Genomic DNA, 23,599 nt, shown 5'->3' on the forward strand with positions numbered 1-23,599 from the left:
GAATAGGGAATGATTCAGACAGTGTAAATATGCTTTCCTTTGACGCGTATGAAGTCCGTTTTTTGTGTTAGTGTCACATTTACGCTGCATTCACATGGGGCGCCAGCTTTAACCTGTCTGCTCTGGCCTAGAGACACGAGAGCACAGAGCGGATCATATGCGCGAGTCAACACAGACCACAAAAGGTATCGGACCCATTTGAATTCTTCACAGAATGCTGTATATTAAAGCAATATAAAGGACATTATGAGGAGAGAAACGGTTAGAGATTAGAAGGAAACAGGTTTTACAGAATCTAACTGCTCTGGCCGAGCTTTAACATTAACAAAACGCTATTGGCTATTTTAAAAAAGGGGCGGGGCTGTTTGATATATCGCCCTGTCTTCTTGTTTCAGTTGAAATTACGTCAACACATTGAATAATGCTGCGCGTTCCAAGAATCTTCAGTGGACCTTTAAATCATGACATCAATTGTATAGACCAACCTAGAAGGTTTATTTTATTATTTTATTTCATTTATTTATACATTTTACTTTTTTAGTTTTTAACAAATGGTTTAAACTGGTTAAAGCTAATTATGGACTTTCATGTGTCTAATACTAACTACCTTGAAATATACCTAATCTTTATCTTATCAGTAGACCCACACGGAAGTTATGCCTGCAAAAAGATTTCCGCTGAATTTCCACAAAACACTTGTCGTTCCAGTGGTGCAAATTCATCACATCTTACATGTACACATATTATTTAATGTATTAATATTATTTTAATATTAAATGATTCATGTTTTTGCTAATCTGACTATGTTCTCAATAAAAATATATTATCTCTGCATTACATTTTTTTCTAAATGTTTAAATGCATTTCACATTATTCATCAGATCTTTCCTTAAAATCATATTCTAAGTATAAGGGATGTGAGATACACATTCATGTATAAAAGATAAACATAACACTTCACAAAAATGTGAAATTTCATTTATGTGGGCATGTATGTGCTGCCAGTTTATTAGGTGTTATATCAGCATTAGATCTGAAGGCATCAGCTGAGTGACTAAAGGCTGATTCATGAAACAGGAAGTCACACACACACACACACACACACACACACACACACACACACACACACACACACACACTGTCTCTATCTGAGACATCCCCTCTAGTTATAGAGGAGGGGCTGCACTCACTACCTGCGTTCTCTCCTTATATGGGAAAAGACAGAACGAAACGTAGGATTTCAACACTGAGAGAAAGGAGTGTTTAGACCATCACACCTCTCTGAGGAGCTAAATGTGATTTGGCATGCTGTAATACCACACAGTGAAAATCCTTCCTTTGTTTAGTGGATGGTGAAAAGCAGTCTGCATTAAAAGGGTCAGTACTCATGGTTCCAGATGTCTGCTTTATAAACTCTTTTCCCCATAGAAGATTGAGATACATTATGAGAAGCATAATTCACTGGGGACTCCTTTTACTACTCGGGAAGGCCTTTTGCCTGAAGGAAATGTGAACTGTAATCATTCTTGCTTTCTGTACTTTTGTGGGATATATGGGTCAGACAAAATAAGCAAGCTGAGAGTAGCAGAAACACACACACAATGGAATCTCCCCTTGTCTCTTTCTGTCATCTTATTCAGCCCTCTTTGTGTTTTTTTAAGTATCTCTTTTTTCTTTTTTTGTCTCTGACCAATTTGTATGAATGATTAACAATGTAATAAAATAAAAAAGATTAATATGAAGTGAAATTACTTGGCAGTAAGGCAAATCTCAAATCTTAATCAAACTTAACTTACGCTAGTAGGCCAAGGTAATTTCTGGACTCATTAGTGTTGACTCATTAGAAAATGATGTCATTTTTGACAATGACCTAGAAAAACAAGGTATCACAGTATATCTAAGAGTCAGTGAGCCTGTTTATGTGTATGTATTAGACAGATTGCACAGCCCTCAGCTATGTAGCGCTAGCTGTAAATGAGCATCATGCTAGTGTAGTGTGAGCTGTTTGAATCTGGTCTTTGGACGGATGCCCAATCTCATAATAGTCCATTTTGTTTGTGTGAGAATAGAAACAGGAAACCATGCAGAAAAAGAAAGATTAACTTTGGATAAAAAGGGAAACAGGCAATTATCCAACATAAATATGCATTGTTGTGATACAACATTATGTTTGACTAAAGTAGCAGATTATGTCAAATATCTTCACCAAAAATATATATATATATTTTTTAATTTATTACCTAAATCATACAAACAAATCTTTTGTATTCATTCCAAAAAGTATCAGACTGCAATTCAGATTCAAGGCACAACGTAAAGTAACGTTGCATTGCTCAGCATTGCCACAAAGGGCGCTATAGCTGTCATCGGCTTTTTAAGGATTTAAATTACCTGATAATTTGATAATTACCTGAAAAATAAGGTTTTTGATGAAAACATTCCTGTATTTTTCTCCATATAGTGGACTTCAATTGAACCCAAACAAATTTACAGTCAAAGATCAAAATTACAGTTTCATTGCAGCTTCAAAGCGTTCTACACGATCCCAAATAAGGAATAAGGGTCTTATCTAGAGAAACCATCACTCATTTTCTAAAAAAAATTAAAAATTATATATGTTTTAACCATAAATGCTCATCTTGAACTAGCTCTCTTCTTCTTCTCTATTAGAATTCCGGCAGTGTAGACGCTGCTAAGTGTATTACTGCCCTCCACAGGTCAAAGTTTGAACTAATTGTTTATATACTTGCACTAGCATATTGTATATGACAATTTAGTTCAAACTTTGACCTGTGGAGGGCAGTAATACACTTAGCAGTGTCCACTGCTGAAAAACCTTAATTTCTTTTCAACTGAAGATAGAAAGACATGAACATCTTGGATGACATGGAGGTGAGTAAATTATCATTTACTCACGACTGAAAACAAAAGTTTCAGTCGTCTTTTCTTCTATATTTTGTGAAATATATCTGAGCAAAGCAGCTTCTCGAAACAAGAAAAAAATGTAGGGCAGGACTTGATTTTGTCCATTTGATTGCTTCATTGAATCGTTGTTGTGATTTAATGTGAGTGAAAGGTGGCTGTAGCCAGGGAGGGATTAAAATAATGATGTGCATGGAAAAAAATATATAATAAACACGGCAATATTCCATAAAAAAGAATTGATTTTGGTGACTTAAAAATGAGGTTGCTAACTATTTTGCTATTCAATTGTTATGAAAGATTATACCACTATGACTGACAAAAGCAGCAAATTAGGTGAAATATATTGACGTCTTTTACTCGATCACAGGCCTGATTTAGTGTGCGCTTTCTTGGCAGTGGGTGGTCAAAGCAGTGTTTGTGTCAGTGAGCTGAGAGCTCTCCAAGCATTTGAGACAGACTGTCTAACTCAAGCCAATTTTACAGTTCTGCTGCTCTTATTCAGGTCCTTTCTTTAAAGTCTGCAGCTCATGCTCTCTCCTTCAACGTCTCCTGCCAGGTCTTTGTTTACCCCACCGAGGCCATTATAAGCACACACACACACACCCACGCAGAAGGCAACAGGAAATTCAGATTTGGAGTCTGTAATAAAACAACTTCAAGAGAACATAATTTAGGCTCTATTTACAGCAGTGGGTTTATGACTCTTAAAAACACATCAGGCTAAATAATGAATTAGCTGGTGCAGCTGGAGTTGTAAAATCTATTAATGACACAGTGTGATGTTTGGCTATAAAACTCCCTGCAGTCGAGCCTGTGGTGAATGATGTTAGTTCAGGCTCTACGTCTGTCCTGGAGTCAAACGCATACATGCACATACACACAAAGAGGATAATGCCAGTACTAGTCCCAAAGGAGAATACACTGACAGATCTGCTAGTACAGTACAATGAGGATCAGCTGTTTTATGAATTATTAATGAGCACAAGACCAGTGAGACTATTGATTCAGGCTGCTGCCAGTGAAGTGAGAAAAAGAGCAGCTTTCTGATGAAACCTACTGGACTCATTCAGAAACAATAGACAGGTTTGAACAGATCTGGTCTGACAGCTGTCTGGAGTTTCAAAACACCAATACAACAAAAGAATGGAACTACAAAGGGAAAGCCTATAGTTAACCCTTTGACATCATTTAATCTAAAAGCAAATTACTGCACATTCAATCTATGTAAACTCAACTGCACCAACCAAGGCAGCGCTGTATCAGTCCACTCGTCCGGTATACCGGTAAATAAAATTGGCGCTACTTTACCTGCATGTCATGTGACCATTAAATCATCGAACTGTATGTGAACATGCAATTGTGTTGTTCAATTATTGAAATATTTATCTCAGGGAGTACTTCAAAAATATTTTGTCGAAAGGTTTAGCTGAAAAAAACAAGTTTTGCAATAACTCACTCTATTAGTATGTGTATTCCTTGCCGATGTTTTACAAACCTGTGACCTTATACCAGCTGAGCTGCAGCAATGGCAAGTTTTTAGTCACTTTGTTTTTTGAATTATAATACACTGAGTTATAAGAATGACATGAAATACAACACAAGCATCTTTTTCCACATCTGGAACCAATACCTTGTCAAAACTTATGACACTAGGCTTTGAGACGAGTCAAGGACAGATGCTGGCTGGCCCATGACTTCATCTGTTCACTGTGAGTTAAGGCAGTCAAGAAACATCTGCTCGACCAAATTCGAATGTGAGATCACTGTATATCTGAAAAATTCGGAGTTTCTTTTGATTTGATCCAGAGAGCTGTATGTTGTTCCACCCTTAAACCCTTAAACTTGAGCTCTCAGTCATATGAATTCCCTGAAATGTATAAACAGGGAAGGGAAAGAGTACAAGAGAATCTTAACCTTGGACACAAATGCACTGAGATCATAATTACATACTAACGAGGTCTCATGATGTGCCTTGATAAACATATTTAGTTACTGTTGTGCTAGATGACTCAGACATGTTGTAGATCATTTTAAAATGCATTATGTGTATTGATCCCTCCGGCCTTACTGAGCTAATTTATATAAGGACATAAAAGTCAGACAAATGAACACACACAAAGGCAGCAACAACTACAACGTAAACAAGTTATACAGGGACACGCCTAAGCAGAGGAACAGGATAATGCCGCATCATTTTCTTACATTTCATTCCTCATTTAAATAAGGAATAAATACTGGGTGTGGGAATGAAATGAAAGAAAATGATGTACAATCATACAATATACACCGATCAGGCATAACATTATGACCACCTTCCTAATATTGTGTTGGTCCCCTGCCAAAACAGCCCTGACCCGTCGAGGCATGGACTTCACTAGACCCCTGAAGATGTGCTGTGGTATCTGGCACCAAGATGTTAGCAGCAGATCCTTTTAAGTCCTGTAAGTTGCGAGGTGGGGCCACCATGAATCGGACTTGTTTGTTCAACACATCCCACAGATGCTCGATTGGATTGAGATCTGGGAATTTTGGAGGCCAAGTCAACACATCAAACTCATTCTTCTGCTCCTCAATCCATTCCTGAACCATTTTTCATACTTTGTGGAAGGACGCATTATCCTGCTGAAAGAGGCCACAGCCACCAGGGAATACCATTTTCATGAAAGGCTGCACTGCAACAATGCTTAGGTAGGTGGTACATGTCAAAGTAACATCCACATGGATGGCAGGACCCAAGGTTTCCCAGCAGAACATTGCCCAAAGCATCACACTGCCTCCGCCGGCTTGCCCTCTTCCCATAGTGCATCCTGGTGCCATGTGTTCCCCAGGTAAGCGACGCATACGCACCCGGCCATCAACGTGATGTTAAAGAAAACATGATTTATCAGACCAGGTCACCACTGTTCCTTCCTTGGACCACTTTTGATAGATACTGACCACTGCAGACCAGGAAGACCCCACAAGAGCTCCAGTTTTGGAGATGCTCTGACCAGTCGTCTATGAAAAACAATTTGGCCCTTGCCAAACTCCTTACACTTATTGACAGAAAAACACAGAATTGTTGACATTTTTGCAGATTTATTAAAAAAGAAAAACTGAAATATCACATGGTCCTAAGTATTCAGACCCTTTGCTGTGACACTCATATATTTAACTCGGTGCTGTCCATTTCTTCTGATCATCCTTGAGATGGTTCCACACCTTCATTTGAGTCCAGCTGTGTTTGATTATACTGATTGGACTTGATTAGGAAAGCCACACACCTGTCTATATAAGACCTTGCAGCTCACAGTGCATGTCAGAGCAAATGAGAATCATGAGGTCAAAGGAACTGCCTGAAGAGCTCAGAGACAGAATTGTGGCAAGGCACAGATCTGGCCAAGGTTACAAAAAAAAATTCTGCTGCACTTAAGGTTCCTAAGAGCACTGTGGCCTCCATAATCCTTAAATGGAAGACGTTTGGGACGACCAGAACCCTTCCTAGAGCTGGCCGTCCGTCCAAACTGAGCTATCGGGGGAGAAGAGCTTTGGTGAGAGAGGTAAAGAAGAATCCAAAGATCACTGTGGCTGAGCTCCAGAGATGCAGTCGGGAGATGGGAGAAAGTTGTAGAAAGTCAACCATCACTGCAGCCCTCCACCAGTCGGGGCTTTATGGCAGAGTGGCCCGACGGAAGCCTCTCCTCAGTGTAAGACACATGAAAGCCCGCATGGAGTTTGCTAAAAACATACACAACTGGAGAGACCTAAAAATGGCTGTCCACCAACGTTTACCATCCAACCTGACAGAACTGGAGAGGATCTGCAAGGAGGAATGGCAGAGGATCCCCAAATCCAGGTGTGAAAAACTTGTTGCATCTTTCCCAAAAAGACTCATGGCTGTATTAGATCAAAAGGGTGCTTCTACTAAATACTGAGCAAAGGGTCTGAATACTTAGGACCATGTGATATATTTCAGTTTTTCTTTTTTAATAAATCTGCAAAAATGTCAACAATTCTGTGTTTTTCTGTCAATATGGTGTGCTGTGTGTACATTAATGAGGGAAAAAAAATTAACTTAAATGATTTTAGCAAATGGCTGCAATATAACAAAGAGTGAAAAATTTAAGGGGGTCTGAATACTTTCCGTACCCACTGTATATCACCCACTAACAGGTGTTGTGATGAAGAGATAGTGTTATTCACTTCACCTGTCAGTGGTCATAATGTTATGCCTGATCGGTGTATATATCATGTATATTCACACCTCATAACAGTAGTGTATAAAACAGTGGTGTTATCATTATTACAGCGGTCTTACTTTCATTCTCCTCACTGAAACCTACAGACAGTTGAATTTTAAGTTGTTTCCAGAACTCAACACAACAGAAATGCCCTGAAAACCCTCTCAGCTGGTTTAAATACAAATAGCCTCTATTTTAGATAGCAGCTCTCATTTCCCTCCAAGCCCAACTTCTCTGTGTGTTGGATTGAGCACAACACACTGCTGTAAAGCTCTAGTGTGATTTCATCTATTGGATTTTATCTTTCTCAGTCAAGGCCTGAGGAGAGAGCTAACTGAACAATAGAGTTAACAGAAGCCAGTGAATGGGGTGTAGTGTAGCCTGGCTTTTTTCATAACACTTCTCCTAATAAAGCACCTAACGGTAGTTTAAGACAAGACAGGATTTGGAATGATTTTCCTGACTTTGCATATAACTCTGTCAGTTCCCACACACAGATCTATTAGAGGTTTGACCTGAATATGGGGTGCCTCAAGGCTGTTTCACTGAGCTGATTCCTGAGCCTTTCTCTCTGTTTTTTTGAGGGATGTAGTGACCCCTATAGGTATAACTTTCTCATTACATCATACTCTCAAGCTACAAAGCAGCACACCAAAGTAAAAGGGTACATTTATTGGGTGCATCCCAACAACCTCACCAACCTGGCATTATAGTGCCATTTCCATTCAGACTTGAAACCATGTATGCTGGGAGTGGGCGCCATTCAGCTGGGAGCACACAAACTATAATGTTTGCTAGTTTGTGTTACAATTAAATGAGAGAGATAATACTGTGTACAACATGCATATACCCATATGTATAGGTTTATGTGCGATTTTATCTATGCTTTGGCAATGTAAACCTACGAATAACGTTTTTATCCCATGAATCTTTTCAGTTGTACTAGTCTTGTTCAGCCAGCAGATGACAGTCTTTGTTTATTCAGTGAACCGACCTTGCTTATCTCACTGTAAACACTGTATGAAACTGAAACCCAAACTATGTAAAACACAGTTGGTTAGGTCAATTGTTTTTGAAATTGGTAACTCGCTGGCCGTACTCCACATCATTTATTTAACTTTACTCACACAATGATAAATTACATATCATTTTTTAGGCTTGTTTAAATAAAGGCTTGTCACACAAAACATGTTTTACATTTAAAAATGCATATTGATATAGAAAACAGTATGTTCTGTTTGAACTGCCACACCTTGCATTAGGGAAATATGCCTTGTACATCTTAAAAAAGTGGATTTGGTTCAGTAAACGGTGGTGAAATCTGTGGGAATTTCCGAGGACCAATAATAATCCGGAGACAACAGAAAGAGTTTCATTTTTCTTTCCCTCAGTTTCCCTTGTCCTTGTTTTTGGCCATCTAAGGACATCATTTTTACACATTACATCATCCTCTCCTTATACATTTCATGCATTTTTCCTATCTTTTTTGAGTTTCTCTCACAGGAGGTCATTTTGCATTCTGTCAGTCAGACGTCTCACTGGTATTTCACTCTGGACGTTGCCCTCCAGAATCCGTACAGTTTTCTGAGGGTTTATTTGCTGAAAACGTGGCTCCACTTCTGCACAGATATGACATGCCCCGTAACTCTCTGCCTGGCAGCTGGAAAAGGGTGTAGAGATGGTGGCATCCTTGTTGTTGCATTGTTGAGAGCTCTGCAGCTGCCGGCCCTTTATTTCTGGTGTAAGACTGACCTTACTATGGCTCAAACAAATCCTGTGGCGGATGGTTTGAGTATCCTGGCTCAAGATTTTGCGAAAGTTGGGTTTGAAGAGAAGATAAACCATAGGGTTGTAAATGGTGGAAGATTTGGCCAGGATAGCTGCCAGCGCAAAGGCGGTAGGTGGGACCAGCTCATTGGCGCTGAACGCAGCCCACATGGCAACAACGGCATATGGGCTCCAAGCCGTAAGGAAGCCAATACATACAGCCACTGAGAGCTAGAAAGAAAACACACTACTTTCACTTAGTCGACATGCAATTAAATGGAATGATTTGTTTTTAAATATTTTAAGATCATATTTTGACCTCTCTCACACACACACTACTTCAGAAGGAAAGTATTACATTGATCAAAAGTGACAGTAAAGACATCTATAATGTTACAAAAGGTTTACATTTCAAACTAATGCTGTTCTTTTGAACTCAACTGCTTTCAACAGTGATGAGAAATTTTCTTGAGCAGCAAATCAGCATTTTAGAATGATTTCTGATGATGCTGAAAATTCATCTTTGACATCACAGGAATAAATTACATTTTAAAATATATTAAAATAAAAAAACAACTATTTTAAATTATATAATATTTCACAATATAACTGTATATTTGATCAAATAAATGCATCCTTTGTGAGCATAAGAGACCTTCAAAAACATTAAAGGTGCCATAGAAAGTCTTTTTAAAATATATAAGTATAAGGTGTCCCCTGAATGTGTCTGTGAACTTTCAGCTCAAAATACCCCATAGATTTTTTTTATTAATTTTTTTAACTGCCTATTTTGGGGCATCATTAAATATGAGCCGATTTAGGCTGCGGCCCCTTTAAATGCTCACGCTCCCCGCCCACGGAGCTTACGCTTGCCTTAAACAGTGCATAAACAAAGTTCACACAGCTAATATAACCCTCAAAATGGATCTTTACAAAGTGTTCGTCATGCGGCATGTCTAATCGCGTAAGTATGGTATTTATTTGGATGTTTACATTTGATTCTGAATGAGTTTGATGGTGCTCTGTGGCTAAAGCTAACATTACACACTGTTGGAGAGATTTATAAAGAATGAAGTTGTGTTTATGCATTATACAGACTGCAAGTGTTTAAAAAATGAAAATAACGACAGTCTTGTCTCTGTGAATACAGTAAGAAATGATGGTAACTTTAACCACATTTAACAGTACATTAGCAACATGCTAACAAAACATTTAGAAAGACAATTTACAAATATCACTAAAAATATCATGATATCATGGATCATGTCAGTTATTATTGCTCCATCTGCCATTTTTCGCTGTTGTCCTTGCTTGCTTACCTAGTCTGATGATGCAACTGTACACATCCAGACGTTTTGCCCTTGTCTAATGCTTGAACATGGGCTGGCATTTGCAAGTATTGGGGGCGTACACCCCGACTGTTACGTAACAGTCGGTGTTATGTTGAGATTCGCCTGTTCGTCTGAGGTCTTTTAAACAAATGAGATTTACATAAGAAGGAGGAAACAATAGTGTTTGAGACTCACTGTATGTCATTTCCATGTACTGAACTCTTGTTATTTAACTATGCCAAGATAAATTCAATTTTTAATTCTAGGGCACCTTTAAAACAATCTTGAGTAGGGTAATATGCAACAACAGAACAAACTGTCATTTTTAACTTTTTTTTTAACAGTCATTCTGCTTATATTATGTGTGTCTGCTTATGGCCCAGATGGCCAAATGTGTGCAAATGTATGCAATGTGCATATATGTTTTGAGGGGACATTTGTGTGCCTGCCTCAATATTTAACATTCAGCACCAACATAATTAACAGTACAACCCTCACTGCCAGCATATAGAGTATAGAGGGATTTATGAAACAGTTTTGAAAAATAAGGCTGGGATAGCCAAAAGGTACAGCCAGCCCTTGTCCAGAGGACAGAGGATGGGTAATCAGCATTACTTTTTGAGGGACATTAAGTACATACTCCGCAATACTATCACGTTCCTGCTGTCTGCTCCACAGGGCAATAAAATACGGTATGTTCGCACAGTGAGACATTGTGGATACCAAACATGTTTTTGTGCACGTTTATGTCCCAGGGGTTGATCACAGCTTTTTTTTTGTTATATGAAGGTCACTGTAAGCACTAACAATAAAAAACGACAACAAACAAACCCATAAAATCTCATAAATCCTCTTTACCTTGACAATAAGAGTGTGTGCGTTGGTCACTTTGGTTTGTGGTGAGACATGCTGTTGAACGGCTTGGCGAGACCCTCTCACTGTGAGCAGGATGAAGGTGTAAGATAGGATGATGATTGTACAGGGGACAACGTAACAAAAGATAAAAAGACTGATGATGTAAGACATGGCAAGGGCATCATGGGATGGAGTGTACCTTGGAACATACAACATGGAAAAGGCATCATTGTAAAATCAGTTTGTGTTAGTTGCACATATTAATGCTAAAATATTTGTTCTCATACCAGTTTATGCAGCAAGCTGTCCCATATGGTTCTGGTCCAAAACTTCCCCAGTGGACCAAAGGTCCCAACGCAAACACAGATGCGTAGCACCAAACCCCAATAACCATCACACAAGCATGGTTGGATGAGAACTTGTTACCTGGAGAAGACAAGGACTGCATAAATATTTTTACAACAAAAAAATTGTTAATGTGACTAATTGGTCAGCCTGTATGATTCTCCCGACACAGGTCTGAACAGTAGGAATTATTTTAATTTCATATCCCACAGAGAAAGAAGGAAAAAACTACCCAGTGTTTCAAGCTCCAGTAACCCCCAAATGTGTGCTCATTAACTGCTCTTCTTTCTTTGGTTCATTTGTTTCATCACTCTGTCTCTCCTATTTTGTCTCATTTCCCCTACATGTTCTGTTTTAGTTCCACATGTCCTCTCTTATCTTGTTTTTCATCTTTCTTCATTTCTGTCTCTTTCCATTTGTTTTAAACTTTCATTCCTGCACATTTATGCCAGAGGGCCTTTTTATTTCACAGTGAACTGAGTGTGACAGTTTTCAGAATCTTCAGACAGAACACGGCGCTAACAGTCCAAAACACTCAGACCTGATTCTGCTGTGTGAGATTAGACTTGATCCCAAAAACAGCACTGCTGAAAAGAAAAATCCACTATTGTTAGTCTCCAGTATAAGGTCTGTTTTGGATGTTGGAACCAGCATAGGAAGCAGGAGCGCTGATGGACCTGTTACACCAGCTTTAGAACAGCATGACTAAGCTAGTCCACCAGCTAGACCAGCACTATACCATCCCTAACCAGCATAAACCAGTCTGGACCAACATGGAATTCATGCCGGACATTTGGGAGGACAATTCCATTTTGGACTATGTTAAAGGTCCCGTTCTTCGTGATCCCATGTTTCAAACTTTAGTTAGTGTGTAATGTTGTTGTTAGAGTATAAATAAAATCTGTAAAATTTTAAAGCTCAAAGTTCAATGCCAAGCGAGATATTTTATTTAACAGAAGTCGCCTACATCAAACGGCCAGTTTGGACTACATCCCTCTACTTCCTTCTTTAATGACGTCACTAAAACAGTTTTTTGACTAACCTCCGCCCACAGGAATACACAAGAGTTGCGTTTGTAGAGTGTGTTTGTCGCCATGTCGTCGAAACGCTGTTATTTTCATCCCGCAGTCCAATCACCGGGTCTGATTCCGGCTCAAATTGATAGGGTAAAATTAAAGACATGTTTACAATAACACTGAGCGCGTGCATCTCCACGTTATGGTAAGAGGCGTGACCTTTCCGGGCAAGGAGCGCTAAGCTGCTGTCGAATCACAACACAGGAACCGCTGGCACAATCAGAACTCGTTACGTATTTCTGAAGGAGGGACTTCATAGAACAAGGAAGTCATCAGCCCGTTTTTATGACAGTGGAAACAGCGGTATACACATAAGTAAATTATGTGAAAAATACTGTGTTTTTTTACACGCGAAACATGAACATGTTATATTGCACACTATAAACACAATCAAAGCTTCAAAAAACCACGAAAAACGGGACCTTTAATTGTTACTATGCTAATCTAAAAAGGCCTAAAAATGCGTATTCACTGTACTCTGATAAGGTATAGTAATTCAAGATTCAGATAAAAGTGCAGGAACCACAAATAATCGCTAAGAACAAAATCTGCATAAACATTGACTTTGACTAGTAAATAACTCAGCAGTTGGCTGGTGACTTTATTAGGAACTGCAACATTAAAGTGAATTCAAATGAAAGAAATACAATATGTTTACTAAAGAAAAATTTTACCTCATTGGAAATCTTTTTCTAGGATGTCTGAAGGTTTTTTTGTCTTCAGAATTCCATGTAGTGACACATCTATGAACTATTTAATATTTTATATTTATGCTTGGTTAAACGATAGCACTTCGGAATAGTTTAAATGTCTGAATTGGGCTAATTTGGTTAAAGAAAACAAAAGATCAATATACCGTAATTTGGGCAGCAGACTTTGAGGCAGCATACTGACGACAAAGCAGTCAGGTTTGTTAGGCTGCACAAGCCAAATAAAACCCCGCACACAGCATAGCACAGACATGCTACCTCTCCAAACAACCACCTGCGGAGAAAAGAAAGAGAGAGATCATTTTACTGTTTTTGCTGAACTCTGAAATACCTTTTATCTTTATTTTTGCTTTAGAACCATGATTACTTTACTGAAAAGTACATCAAACTGTTTCAGGCATTTGCAAAAATAGAAGTGAGAAATGAGAAAGCGGTGATGCTTTGAAAACTGTAGCTTTCCAAACAACGAGATCATGAAAGTAGCAAGCTATACTCCAAGCTAAGCTACGTGTACAAAGATTAACTAACTACATTAACACTAATTAAAGGATTAGTTCACTTTCAAATTAAAATTTCCTGATAATTTACTCACCCCCATGTCATCCAAGATGTCCATGTCCTTCTCTCTTCAGTTGAAAAGAAATTAAGGTTTTTGATGAAAACATTCCAGGATTATTCTCCTTATAGTGGACTTCAACGGCCTCCAAACGGTTGAAGGTCAAAATTACAGTTTCATTTCAGCTTCAAAGCGTTCTACGCGATCCCAGATGAGGAATAAGGGTCTTATCTAGAGAAACCATCGCTCATTTTCTAAAAAAATAAAAAAATTATATATGTTTTAACCATAAATGCTCATCTTGAACTTGACTTTCAACCGTTTGGGCTCCATTGAAGTCCACTATAAGGAGAAAAATCCTGGAATGTTTTCATTAAAAACCTTAATTTCTTTTCGACTGAAGAAAAAAATACATGAACATCTTGGATGACATGGGGGTGAGTAAATTATCAGGAAATTTTCATTTGAAAGTGAACTAATCCTTTAAGGTGACAATATATTTTGTATAACTATTTATTACCCTTTATCTGGCACCAAAAACACAAAAATAGCATAAAATAGAACTTAAATTTAATTAATTAAACTTGAAAACCCCAAATTATAAAACACATTTTAAAGGTACAGAGCAGGTACAGTATATTTATCTTTGAAAAGACAGATGGGTTCAAAGGTTCAAACGAGTCACTGAATCGTTTTTTAACCAGTGCTCGTATGAAGTTATTTTGAACCGAACCTGTTCACTAAAGTGACTTCTAAACGTATGAGAAAGAGGGGCAGAGTACATTTATATTTTTATATAAATACTTTTATAAACGTCATCTCTGATATTATACAACAAATACCACAATTTACAATATTGTGGGTTTTTTGGTAAAGCGTGAAGCAGGAACTCACCTGTGTGCTAGAGCAGATGGAATGGCCAGCGGAAACAGAGACAGGGTCATCCCTAAATCACTCACTGACAAGTTCACGACGAAAAACTCTGCTGGCTTCAGAGATGACCTCTTACGGTAGGCTACAAACAACAGCATGCCATTTCCCAGAAGCGACAACACACCTGGAAGAGAAAGAGAGATATGTCCATCCGCTCACGTCTACTCATCTTTAAATCAAAGTAGCTAGTGAATTTCTAAAGCTGTATTGAAAATGTGCCCCTAACAGTGTGACATCTCCACCCCACTGCTGACAAACCTGTCACATGAAGACACCGTTTGATCCTAGAGAAATGATAAGCAAACCCTGCTAGGTCTTTCTCATGGTAGTCTAGAATAACAATTGAGGTCCTTTTTTTAACAAACTGAAGTTAAATCAACCCATGACATAGCTTTAATAATCCACGCAATTTGACTGCCTCATGGGAGGTATAATTAAAGTTGTCGCTTCTTTAATGTCGAGCAGACCAAAACTATCGCTCGCATCCATTCCAAACCATACCAAGTTCTTTCTGTAGCCTACTTTATCAGAGTATATCCTACGGAAGAGGATTAGGGCCAAGCAATAATAAAAAATAAAACCATCTCGAGATTAAAGTTGTTAAATTTCGAGAAAAAACTCGTTAAATTTCGAGAAAAAGTCGAAATAAAATGTTGAGAATAAAGTCATTAAATTACGAGAAAAAAGTCGTTAAATTACGAGAACAAATTCGTTAAATTATGAGAAAAATGTTGTTAAATTTCGAGAAAAAAGTCGGGATAAAATGTTGAGAATAGACTCATTAAATTATGAGAATAAAGACATTAAATTACGAGGGAAAAAAAGTCGTTAAATTATGAGAACAAATTAGTAATTTAACGACTTTGTTCTCGTAATTTAACGACCTTTTTCTCATAATTTAATGACTTTATTCTCAACATTTTATTTCGACTTTTTTCTCGAAATTTAACGAGTTTTTTTCTCGAAATTTAACAACTTTAATCTCGAGATGGTTTTGTTTTTTATTATTGCTTGGCCCTAATCCTCTTCCGTAATATCACTTCACTATATTCACACTATATTTGACTGTTTACTTAAATACATTTCATTAAAACATATCGTTCCATCCTCATTATTTTGAACATAGACGATTTTGAAGTAAAGAAATCTATTTGCGAATCATTGTTTTGAGCCGATTCTTTTCAATAAACCGACTGAACCGGTTCACAGTTCGCTGCGATTCAATGATTCAGTGTTTTTTTTTTTTTTTTACACACAACCGTATTACAAAATGCGTGACGATTCTGAATAATGGGTTTATTTTGCGATAACATCGTACATTATTCCGCTACATGGCTACTTAGAAAAAGAATAAATAGCCTACATAGACATGAAATATTCATTTAATAGCATTAATCAGTGCCGGGTCTAGTGGGGGCAATGCTGATTCATAACGCTCCGAATCTTCCTGAAGCAGTGTTTTGAAATCGGCCATCACTATATAAGTCGTTATTTTGTTTTTTTGGCGCACCAAAAATATTCTCGTCGCTTTATAATATTATTATTGAACCACTGTACTCACATGAACCGATTTAAACATTTTTAGTACCTTTATGGATCTTGAGAGAGGAAATGTCATTGCTGGCTATGCAGGCACGGAGCCATCGGATTTCAACAAAAATATCTTAATTTGTGTTCCGAAGATTAATGAAGGTCTTACGGGTGTGGAACGGCATGAGGGTGAGTAATAAATTACAGAATTTTGGGGTTTGGGGTAACATGAAAAAGGAAAGAATCATGCAACCAGGTCTTCTAATGGTTTAAATTTCTTCAATGAACCAAGTTGTCTTCTTCCACTTTTAAATGTTACCATTCTTAAAGATTTAGAGTAAATCCAAAATGAATATTAGGGGCCAGTTGTTCAAAAAGTTTAATCTGGATCAGAATGATCTGGATTTGGAAATCCCATGTTTTGCTATCCAGGATCAGGTAATCCATCTTACTTTTGTGCTGGTTTTTCAAAGAAAAATCGGATTGGATCACCATGATCCAGATACACACTTTTCCAGATTACCAAATCTGAATTACCAGTGCTCTACGGAGCCCCTAAAGGGACATGATGATAGAGAGAATATGGGTTTTGAATTAAATATAATATTTTTGTTGGATATTTACAGCTGTTTGGGGATTGTTTTATGGCACCAAAATCTTTTTTTACTTTACAGTAGGTTACCGAAAGGCTAAATATGTAGGTTAATGTCTACTTCTAATTTATTTAACAGTTAAACTAATCAAGAGCAAAATAAAAAAATGTGTATGTATATTACATGATATAAATGTTGTATTTTTTGACCAGTTTTAAAGTTTTACTACATTTTCCTCCTGGAATCCACCTTGAAATCCTACCCCCTGTTGGGATCAGGATAATCCTGTTTTTTTAGATCAAAGTTATCCAAATCTTACTGACAAGTTTTGAACAACACAAACTGAAGGTTTGATCCAGATTCAAACTAGGATTGGACTCCATGATCTAATCTGATTTCAGAATCCCTTTTTCCTTTTGAACAACCCATTTTCAATATTTGATCCAATCCAATGGCCGAAATCCGATCAGATTACTTTTGAACAACTGACCCATGAATATAACATTTTCCCAAAATGAAAATATTGTACAGTAGAAATTGAATGTGTACATCTTTCCATATTATGCCAAAAGTGAATTGTAATTTTAAGCCAGTCGTATATGTTAGACCAAAAGTCTCACAGAATCACAGAATAAATTCACAGAAAGTACTTTTGTGATCAATATTAAATCTGAAGCTAATCTGAAAAAAAAACCTGAAAAATGGAGGAAACTGTTTAGTAATTAAAAGGGGGTGCGGGGGCTGGGGAGATCATAAACCTATTATAAATCATATTATGCTGCCCCACCAAGTTTTCGAAATGTCACGCAATCCTAGAACCGGGCCTGCCATTAATGATATTAATGTGAATTGAATTAAATATTAATATTAAATTGAGATTATTACGTGAGCAGACAGAGATTGTAGAGTGCTACAAGAGATGAAACTATAGCACAGTGTAGTATAAGAATGTCAGGGACAATGATCAAATATTTGTGGTCATTATAGGCTTTCCATGCAAAATTCCATAACACTCCTAAAAACTTAGACAGCTGCTTTAGTCTCATTTTTATTTTCTGTTTCATTGCTTCATCAATTAATGATAAATAAAGACAATCAAGTGCAGCCACCTTTAATCATTTTCCCAAACTAATGATTGGCCCTATCTTTGGCCATCTTAGGAAAACATTTATATATCAGGACAGTTTAACCAAGGTGGACACAAGCAGGGTAACCGACAGAAAAAGGTTAATGACAGCTGAACCATTTCAATTATTCATAAGGAATAAAGATGCAAAGTCATGTGTGTTGTCCTGCTCTTATTAAATATGAAGATGTAGAGGATGCCAGAACATTACGGCGGTTGTGGACTCACAGAACACTGAATAAAGTGATCCCATGAGGACGTCGTGCTGTCTGGAGATTGTGGATACGAACAGGGCTGTTTTTGACACATTGCCCATCTGTGGGGAAGAAAGAGAGAGAGCTACGTGTCAGATTCAGGTCCAAACAAAACTTCAAACACATCTCTGTTCTCCGACACTTTGGCTTTAGATTGTGAACTTGTATGACTTGCGTGGAACACAAAAGAAGAATGTCCATGTCTTTTGTAAAGTTTTCATTTTTCTAATCAAGCTTTAGGTCTGACTTACAAACTTCTTAAACAAACTGCTAAAAGATGTTTCATGTTGTAATTCATGTTGAACTTTGTTTTTCCTGGAAAAGCAGAAAAAACCCAACTCATTCTAATGAGGTGGTTGCGATTCATTTTTCTCTTTCCTCCTCTCCCACTGTCTTTTCTTAACACACTTGTCACACTTCTAATTCTCTCACAGATCTGGCAAAAGTTTTCAACACTTCATACTGTGTCAATCAATTAACATTTGGCTGAATTTAGAGCTTTCTTTGCAGCAGGCAAATTGCCAGTAGCCTATTAATCAGTGAGTCATTTGGTTCTGGTTGAACTGTTTGACAGGTCAGTATTCATTCATACTGTGCATGGTCAGTGAATTGATGATAATGATGATCTGGATTTTTCACATCAGGTCTGGTTGTAGCAAATGGTTTAAATAACCCTCAAAATGTGTATTTTTATTTACTTTATCCCTAATCTGTTTCTGTTCAGTTCTCTTGTGCAAAGCCCCAGACAATAGCCCATTTTTGGGATTCATTTGACCTTGGAAAACCTCTGGACTTAAAGCCCAGCTGGATTTCGCTTTCAACCATTTTTGTCTCATCATTTTCACAGTATACATTTTCTTTCTTGCTGGATAGGGTCCTTGATTAAAGCAGACAGCTCTTTTTTAAATTAACCGGCCGACTGCTTTTAAACCCTACATTTCTGTGAAAAATCACAACATCTCCTGTTGCCATGTCATTTGTTAACTCAAAGCCAAACATCTATAGATATTGCAGCTTTTTCTTTATAATTCTGTTATTGCTTCTCTTCTCTTCTCTTCTCTTCTCTTCTCTTCTCTTCTCTTCTCTTCTCTTCTCTTCTCTTCTCTTCTCTTCTCTTCTCTTCTCTTCTCTTCTTTCCTGACATTTCATGATTTTTTTTTTTTTTCCCATAACCTTTTGGATGATTGTGTCCTCATGAGCAGGGTCTCCTCTCTTAATAAGAGCTACAATATATAGCCTGTGTTTTTTAACTATTTCATTTCCGCCCTCATTCTTCCCTCGTACCTTTAAAAGACATATACATTATACAGTAATTTAGCAAGCACCTTTTTCCAAAGCGATGGAATGAGGAGAAAAAAAGGAAATGAGGATGAAATGAAATGAGAAAAAATACAAGCACTTTTGAAATTTATCATAGAGCCAACAGTATGCCAATTGAGTAGACTAGAATACTACAAAATAGAATCATTATCTATTTTTTTTTATTTTGTTAAAATTATTATGTATTTTTAAATATAATTTATAATAATATACAATAATATTGTTTTGTAATAATTATTATATCAAAATAATATGAATAATAAAATGATTTTTACCATAATAAAATCATATTAAATATCAAAAAATATATTGGTGGTGTTTATTATTAATATTATTATTTATTTGCAGTGAGTAATGATATCTAATCAAACATGTTGTGTATTTTGCCTCATGATGTTTCAGCTGTCAACATGCCAGTTTATCTGCAGACAAATTCACAGCCTCCTTTTGATCTATTTATGTTCTTAAATAGTGACTGTGTGTGAACAATTAAAATGAAATGGAAAAAATAGGGTGTTCAATATCAAAACATCAGTGTTAACAGAAATCGTTTCATTCGTACCTCAAACTTGGCCTTTCTAATATACAGCAAAAGTGAACACACACACTCCAGACAGGACCAGTGTTTTGGTAAGTTACTCTAAAAAGTAATTAATTACTAGCTACTTATTATATCATCAACAATGTAAATTAGATTAAAGTACTAATTACTTTCTTTAAAGAGTATTGCATTACTAATTATACTTTCAAAATCCCATATCAAACTCGACTAGTCGAACAATAGAAGGATAGACATGAAACTTTTAATTCTTAAAAATAAGATAATATAAAACTGAATTATTCTTAAACTGACCCAAGTACACTGTAAAACCAAACAGTGAAATTAATTAAATTAAATGAGTTTGTTTCATTCATATAATAATGAAAGTTCATTGTACTTAATAGAAAAAAGTTGTGTGAACTCAAAATTTCATTGTAGTAAACTGAACTTAATATGATTGAGTTGATTTGCAGCAGATTTCTAATTCCCAGCATGCTTTGCATCAGACTGTATAAATAAATGTTGAAATTAAGTGTTATTTTGTGTTTTTGCACAACATTAACATAGGGAAACATAAGTTAGTGTTTAATGTTATATTATATTGGTATTTACATGGGGTTCTGTTATGTTAGTTTTGGGTTACCGTTGTGGTGAAGAGTAGAGCCTGTAGTTAGGTTGAGGATGGGCTGCAAAACTTGTATCCATAAATGCTGTATGTTGTTGGATTATATACATGCCACCCCTTAGGGAAGTGACCTTACTCAGGGGTGTTCGAACAGCCTAAATGACGCGCCGTGTACAGCTGTTTGTGGACACTGCGCAGCACCCCCTAGACGATTTTTTATGGGCACCGCCCCACAGCCCACATATTCGATAGCCACAGAATAGGTGGCGGGTGGGTGTCCACGGAAAGCCTAAGTGTCCCCTGGCGGTCCAAGTCCCCCCCGCCCTGAGCTCCCATTGGATGGGGGGGCGGGCTGTCCATATTTGTCCCCTTCCAGCCTAAATGAAGCCCCTCGAGGGCCAGTGATGTACTTTAGTTTTTACCTCATAAAACTACTGTAATTAAGAAATATGGACCATCTATGGACAGCCTACAGGGGCTCTGTCAAATAGGTTATAGCTGAGACTCTAAGTTGAAAACAGCATCCCAGCTGTAACTTATCTGACAGGACCCCCAATTAAGCCCCCAGGGGCCCAAATTCTGCCTGTGCCCAGCGGCGGTGCTGCCACAAATTTGCATGAAAAAAATGGCAAGAAAAATGAAAGAGCCAAAAATCATGAAAAGCACACCAACGTAGGCACCCCAGGGAGCGGGAGTGAGCAACGGGGGTATTAGGGGAACAAAAGGGCAATACTGGCATTTTTGTCGAAACGGGTCCGCCGTGGGTGCGTGGAAAAGTACAGCAAAGAATGCTGGGGTTGGGGGACATTCTGATGAAGATAGGCAGTTAGGGGACACAACAGGCTACTCGTGGACGAGAGAAAGACTACGGTGAGGAATAGGCAGTCAGAGGACACCTTAGGCACTTTGTGGACAAAGTGATGAAGAATAGGCAGTTGGGGAACCAAATAGGCCCTTTGTGGAAAAATAGGCAGTTAGGGTACACAGAAGGCTACTCATGGACAAGAGGAAGACTATGGTGAAGATTAGGCAGTCAGGGGACATAATAGGCACTCCACGGACACGGGATGATGAAGAGAAAGCTGTTAGGGAGATACTATAGGCAAAACGCAGACATAGGGGGTCAGGGGACAAGGTATGACCTTTTAAATTACAGAAAAATTAATAATCCCTTGATTTACTTTTTCAAGGGAAAGGTCTTGTGATGCAGCCTGAATCATAATCATATCGTGTTAGTTTGTTAGCTAGAGGAGAAGGTTTTTTTCTCCATTCTGTCACCTGATGGAGTTTGGATTCCTTGGCACTTTCGCCTCTGGCTTGCTTAGTTGGGGACACTTAATATTCAACAATAACTTTTCAGTTATGTCTTATTTGAACAAGGTGAGAATTCGGATGTGCATCTATTGGATGTGTGCGTGCATGGGGTCTTACTCTTAAAGTGACAGCAACCTATAAATACCTGCTGTTGTCTGTCATGTAAATCAAATAACAAAACACAGCTTTAACAAAGATTAATCTATATTACATTTATACAGTGAACAGTGTCATTTTACATTTAATTATTACATTTCTGTAAACAAAACTTAATACTACAGTTAGACCTTATACTTTATTTGTAACTTTATGTTGTATTTATCTATGCTTGTAATTGGTGTACAGTATTTGTTCTTTTTACTGTCTGTTCATGTGCCTTTTATAATGTATTAGTAATTATTGATTGGACTGCACTGACTCTACTGGATAAGAGCTGACTTCACTGTTTTCTGCAGAACTGCTTTAGAAATTAACTAATTTAATAATTGATTATCTTTACAACATAACTGAATCAACACTGAACTGACTTCAGCTGAACAATGGCACTGTTTTCTTTCAGAGCTGCTGTACAACCGAAATGAATCAATGCATCATTGAATCATTTTCCTGTTATCACTGTAAAGCTGCTTTGAAACAATCTCTATTGTATAAAGCGCTGTATAAATAAATGTGACTGAATGGAACTTACCTTCCAGGGGAGAGTGTGTGCTTGACTACCCACATGGAGTCCAGGTAGAATCCAAAGTACAGCAAAACTCCCGCACACAGACAGTGGAAGACATAAAAGAGGTGTATCCCCAAATTCCGAGCTCCGGTACTCTGCGCTGGAGGATCAGCAGGCGAATGGCAGTCAGTCCGCTTTGACAGTGAGCAAGACACAGTACTGAGGACTGATGTCGCTTAGAAAGCTCACACTCTCTGCTACTGGTCCTTTTGCTTTTCCTCTCCATCCTCCCCTCTCTCTCTCTCTCTCCCTCGCTCTCGCTCTGCTCTTATTGTCTATTATCCCTGTCCCCTTGTTTTTGACCCTCTTCTCCACTCTCATTTTATGGTTAGACTCTCTCTCTCTCTCTCTCTCTCTCTCTCTCTCTCTCTCTTTCTGTCTGTCTTTACTTCATTGAAACAGAAAGATTTTCCTCACACATAGAGTCCTCTTTATCACAGATGCTGAGGTGTTTGTCTGATTGTTTGGAAATTGTTTTTTTTTATAGGTTCTATACTGTAAAAGTGAGATTGGTGTGATAATGACATTTTGATCCAGTCATCCACTAATTTGCTTATTTTGTGTTCTCTTTCTCTTGCTTTTCATATAAGAGCATCTGCAATGACATTTTTTTCTGGCCAAAGGCTTCCCAGAATTATTCGGCATCAACCCGCTGCTGAACAACAAACAAACTGTCATGTTGGATTCTGTCATTTTTCTTGTCAGTTCTTTAAATCATGTACATTTTCAGACTGCTTTGTTTTTTTTTTTGTTTTTTTTTCTTTGTTTCAGTTGTGGAAAAAAACCCTCCAAAAAGTAATTTTTTAGAGTGAATATAAACTTTGAATATAACAGATCATTTAATTTCCTCAATG

General features: G+C 37.6%; 1 protein-coding gene across 3 annotated transcripts; it reads right to left on the reverse strand.

The window, feature by feature from the left end:
- Nucleotides 1-8,239: 8,239 nt before the first annotated feature.
- Nucleotides 8,240-22,839, reverse strand: opn7c (opsin 7, group member c). 3 transcript variants are annotated; one of them, XM_048211318.1, is made up of 7 exons: nucleotides 22,710-22,839; nucleotides 18,196-18,283; nucleotides 14,680-14,842; nucleotides 13,376-13,503; nucleotides 11,386-11,524; nucleotides 11,102-11,297; nucleotides 8,240-9,143 (listed from the first exon to the last, which is right to left on the reverse strand). In XM_048211318.1, the coding sequence occupies exons 2-7, from the start codon at nucleotides 18,281-18,283 to the stop codon at nucleotides 8,643-8,645; spliced, it is 1,215 nt and encodes a 404-aa protein (XP_048067275.1). In that variant the 5' UTR covers nucleotides 22,710-22,839; the 3' UTR covers nucleotides 8,240-8,642. The 3 variants fall into 3 exon arrangements, with proteins under 3 accessions (XP_048067275.1, XP_048067276.1, XP_048067277.1); XM_048211319.1 differs by lacking the exons at nucleotides 18,196-18,283; nucleotides 22,710-22,839 and adding an exon at nucleotides 14,977-15,271; XM_048211320.1 differs by lacking the exons at nucleotides 18,196-18,283; nucleotides 22,710-22,839 and adding an exon at nucleotides 15,112-15,268 and having other exon boundaries at nucleotides 14,680-14,844.
- Between the last annotated feature and the right edge of the window lie 760 nt (nucleotides 22,840-23,599).

Source organism: Megalobrama amblycephala, linkage group LG12 (assembly GCF_018812025.1).
Source record: "Megalobrama amblycephala isolate DHTTF-2021 linkage group LG12, ASM1881202v1, whole genome shotgun sequence".
NCBI lineage: Eukaryota > Metazoa > Chordata > Actinopteri > Cypriniformes > Xenocyprididae > Megalobrama > Megalobrama amblycephala.

What these genes read in the sequence shown, in the direction of transcription:
- opn7c (XM_048211318.1), bottom strand. Translation starts at nt 18,283, where the DNA reads ATGGGCAATGTGTCAAAAACAGCCCTGTTCGTATCCACAATCTCCAGA. An exon ending in ACAGCTTGCTGCATAAACTG is followed by an intron (nt 11,298 to 11,385) that starts GTATGAGAACAA and finishes GTATGTTCCAAG; the next exon opens with GTACACTCCATCCCATGATG. An exon ending in CACACACTCTTATTGTCAAG is followed by an intron (nt 9,144 to 11,101) that starts GTAAAGAGGATT and finishes TTTTCTTTCTAG; the next exon opens with CTCTCAGTGGCTGTATGTAT.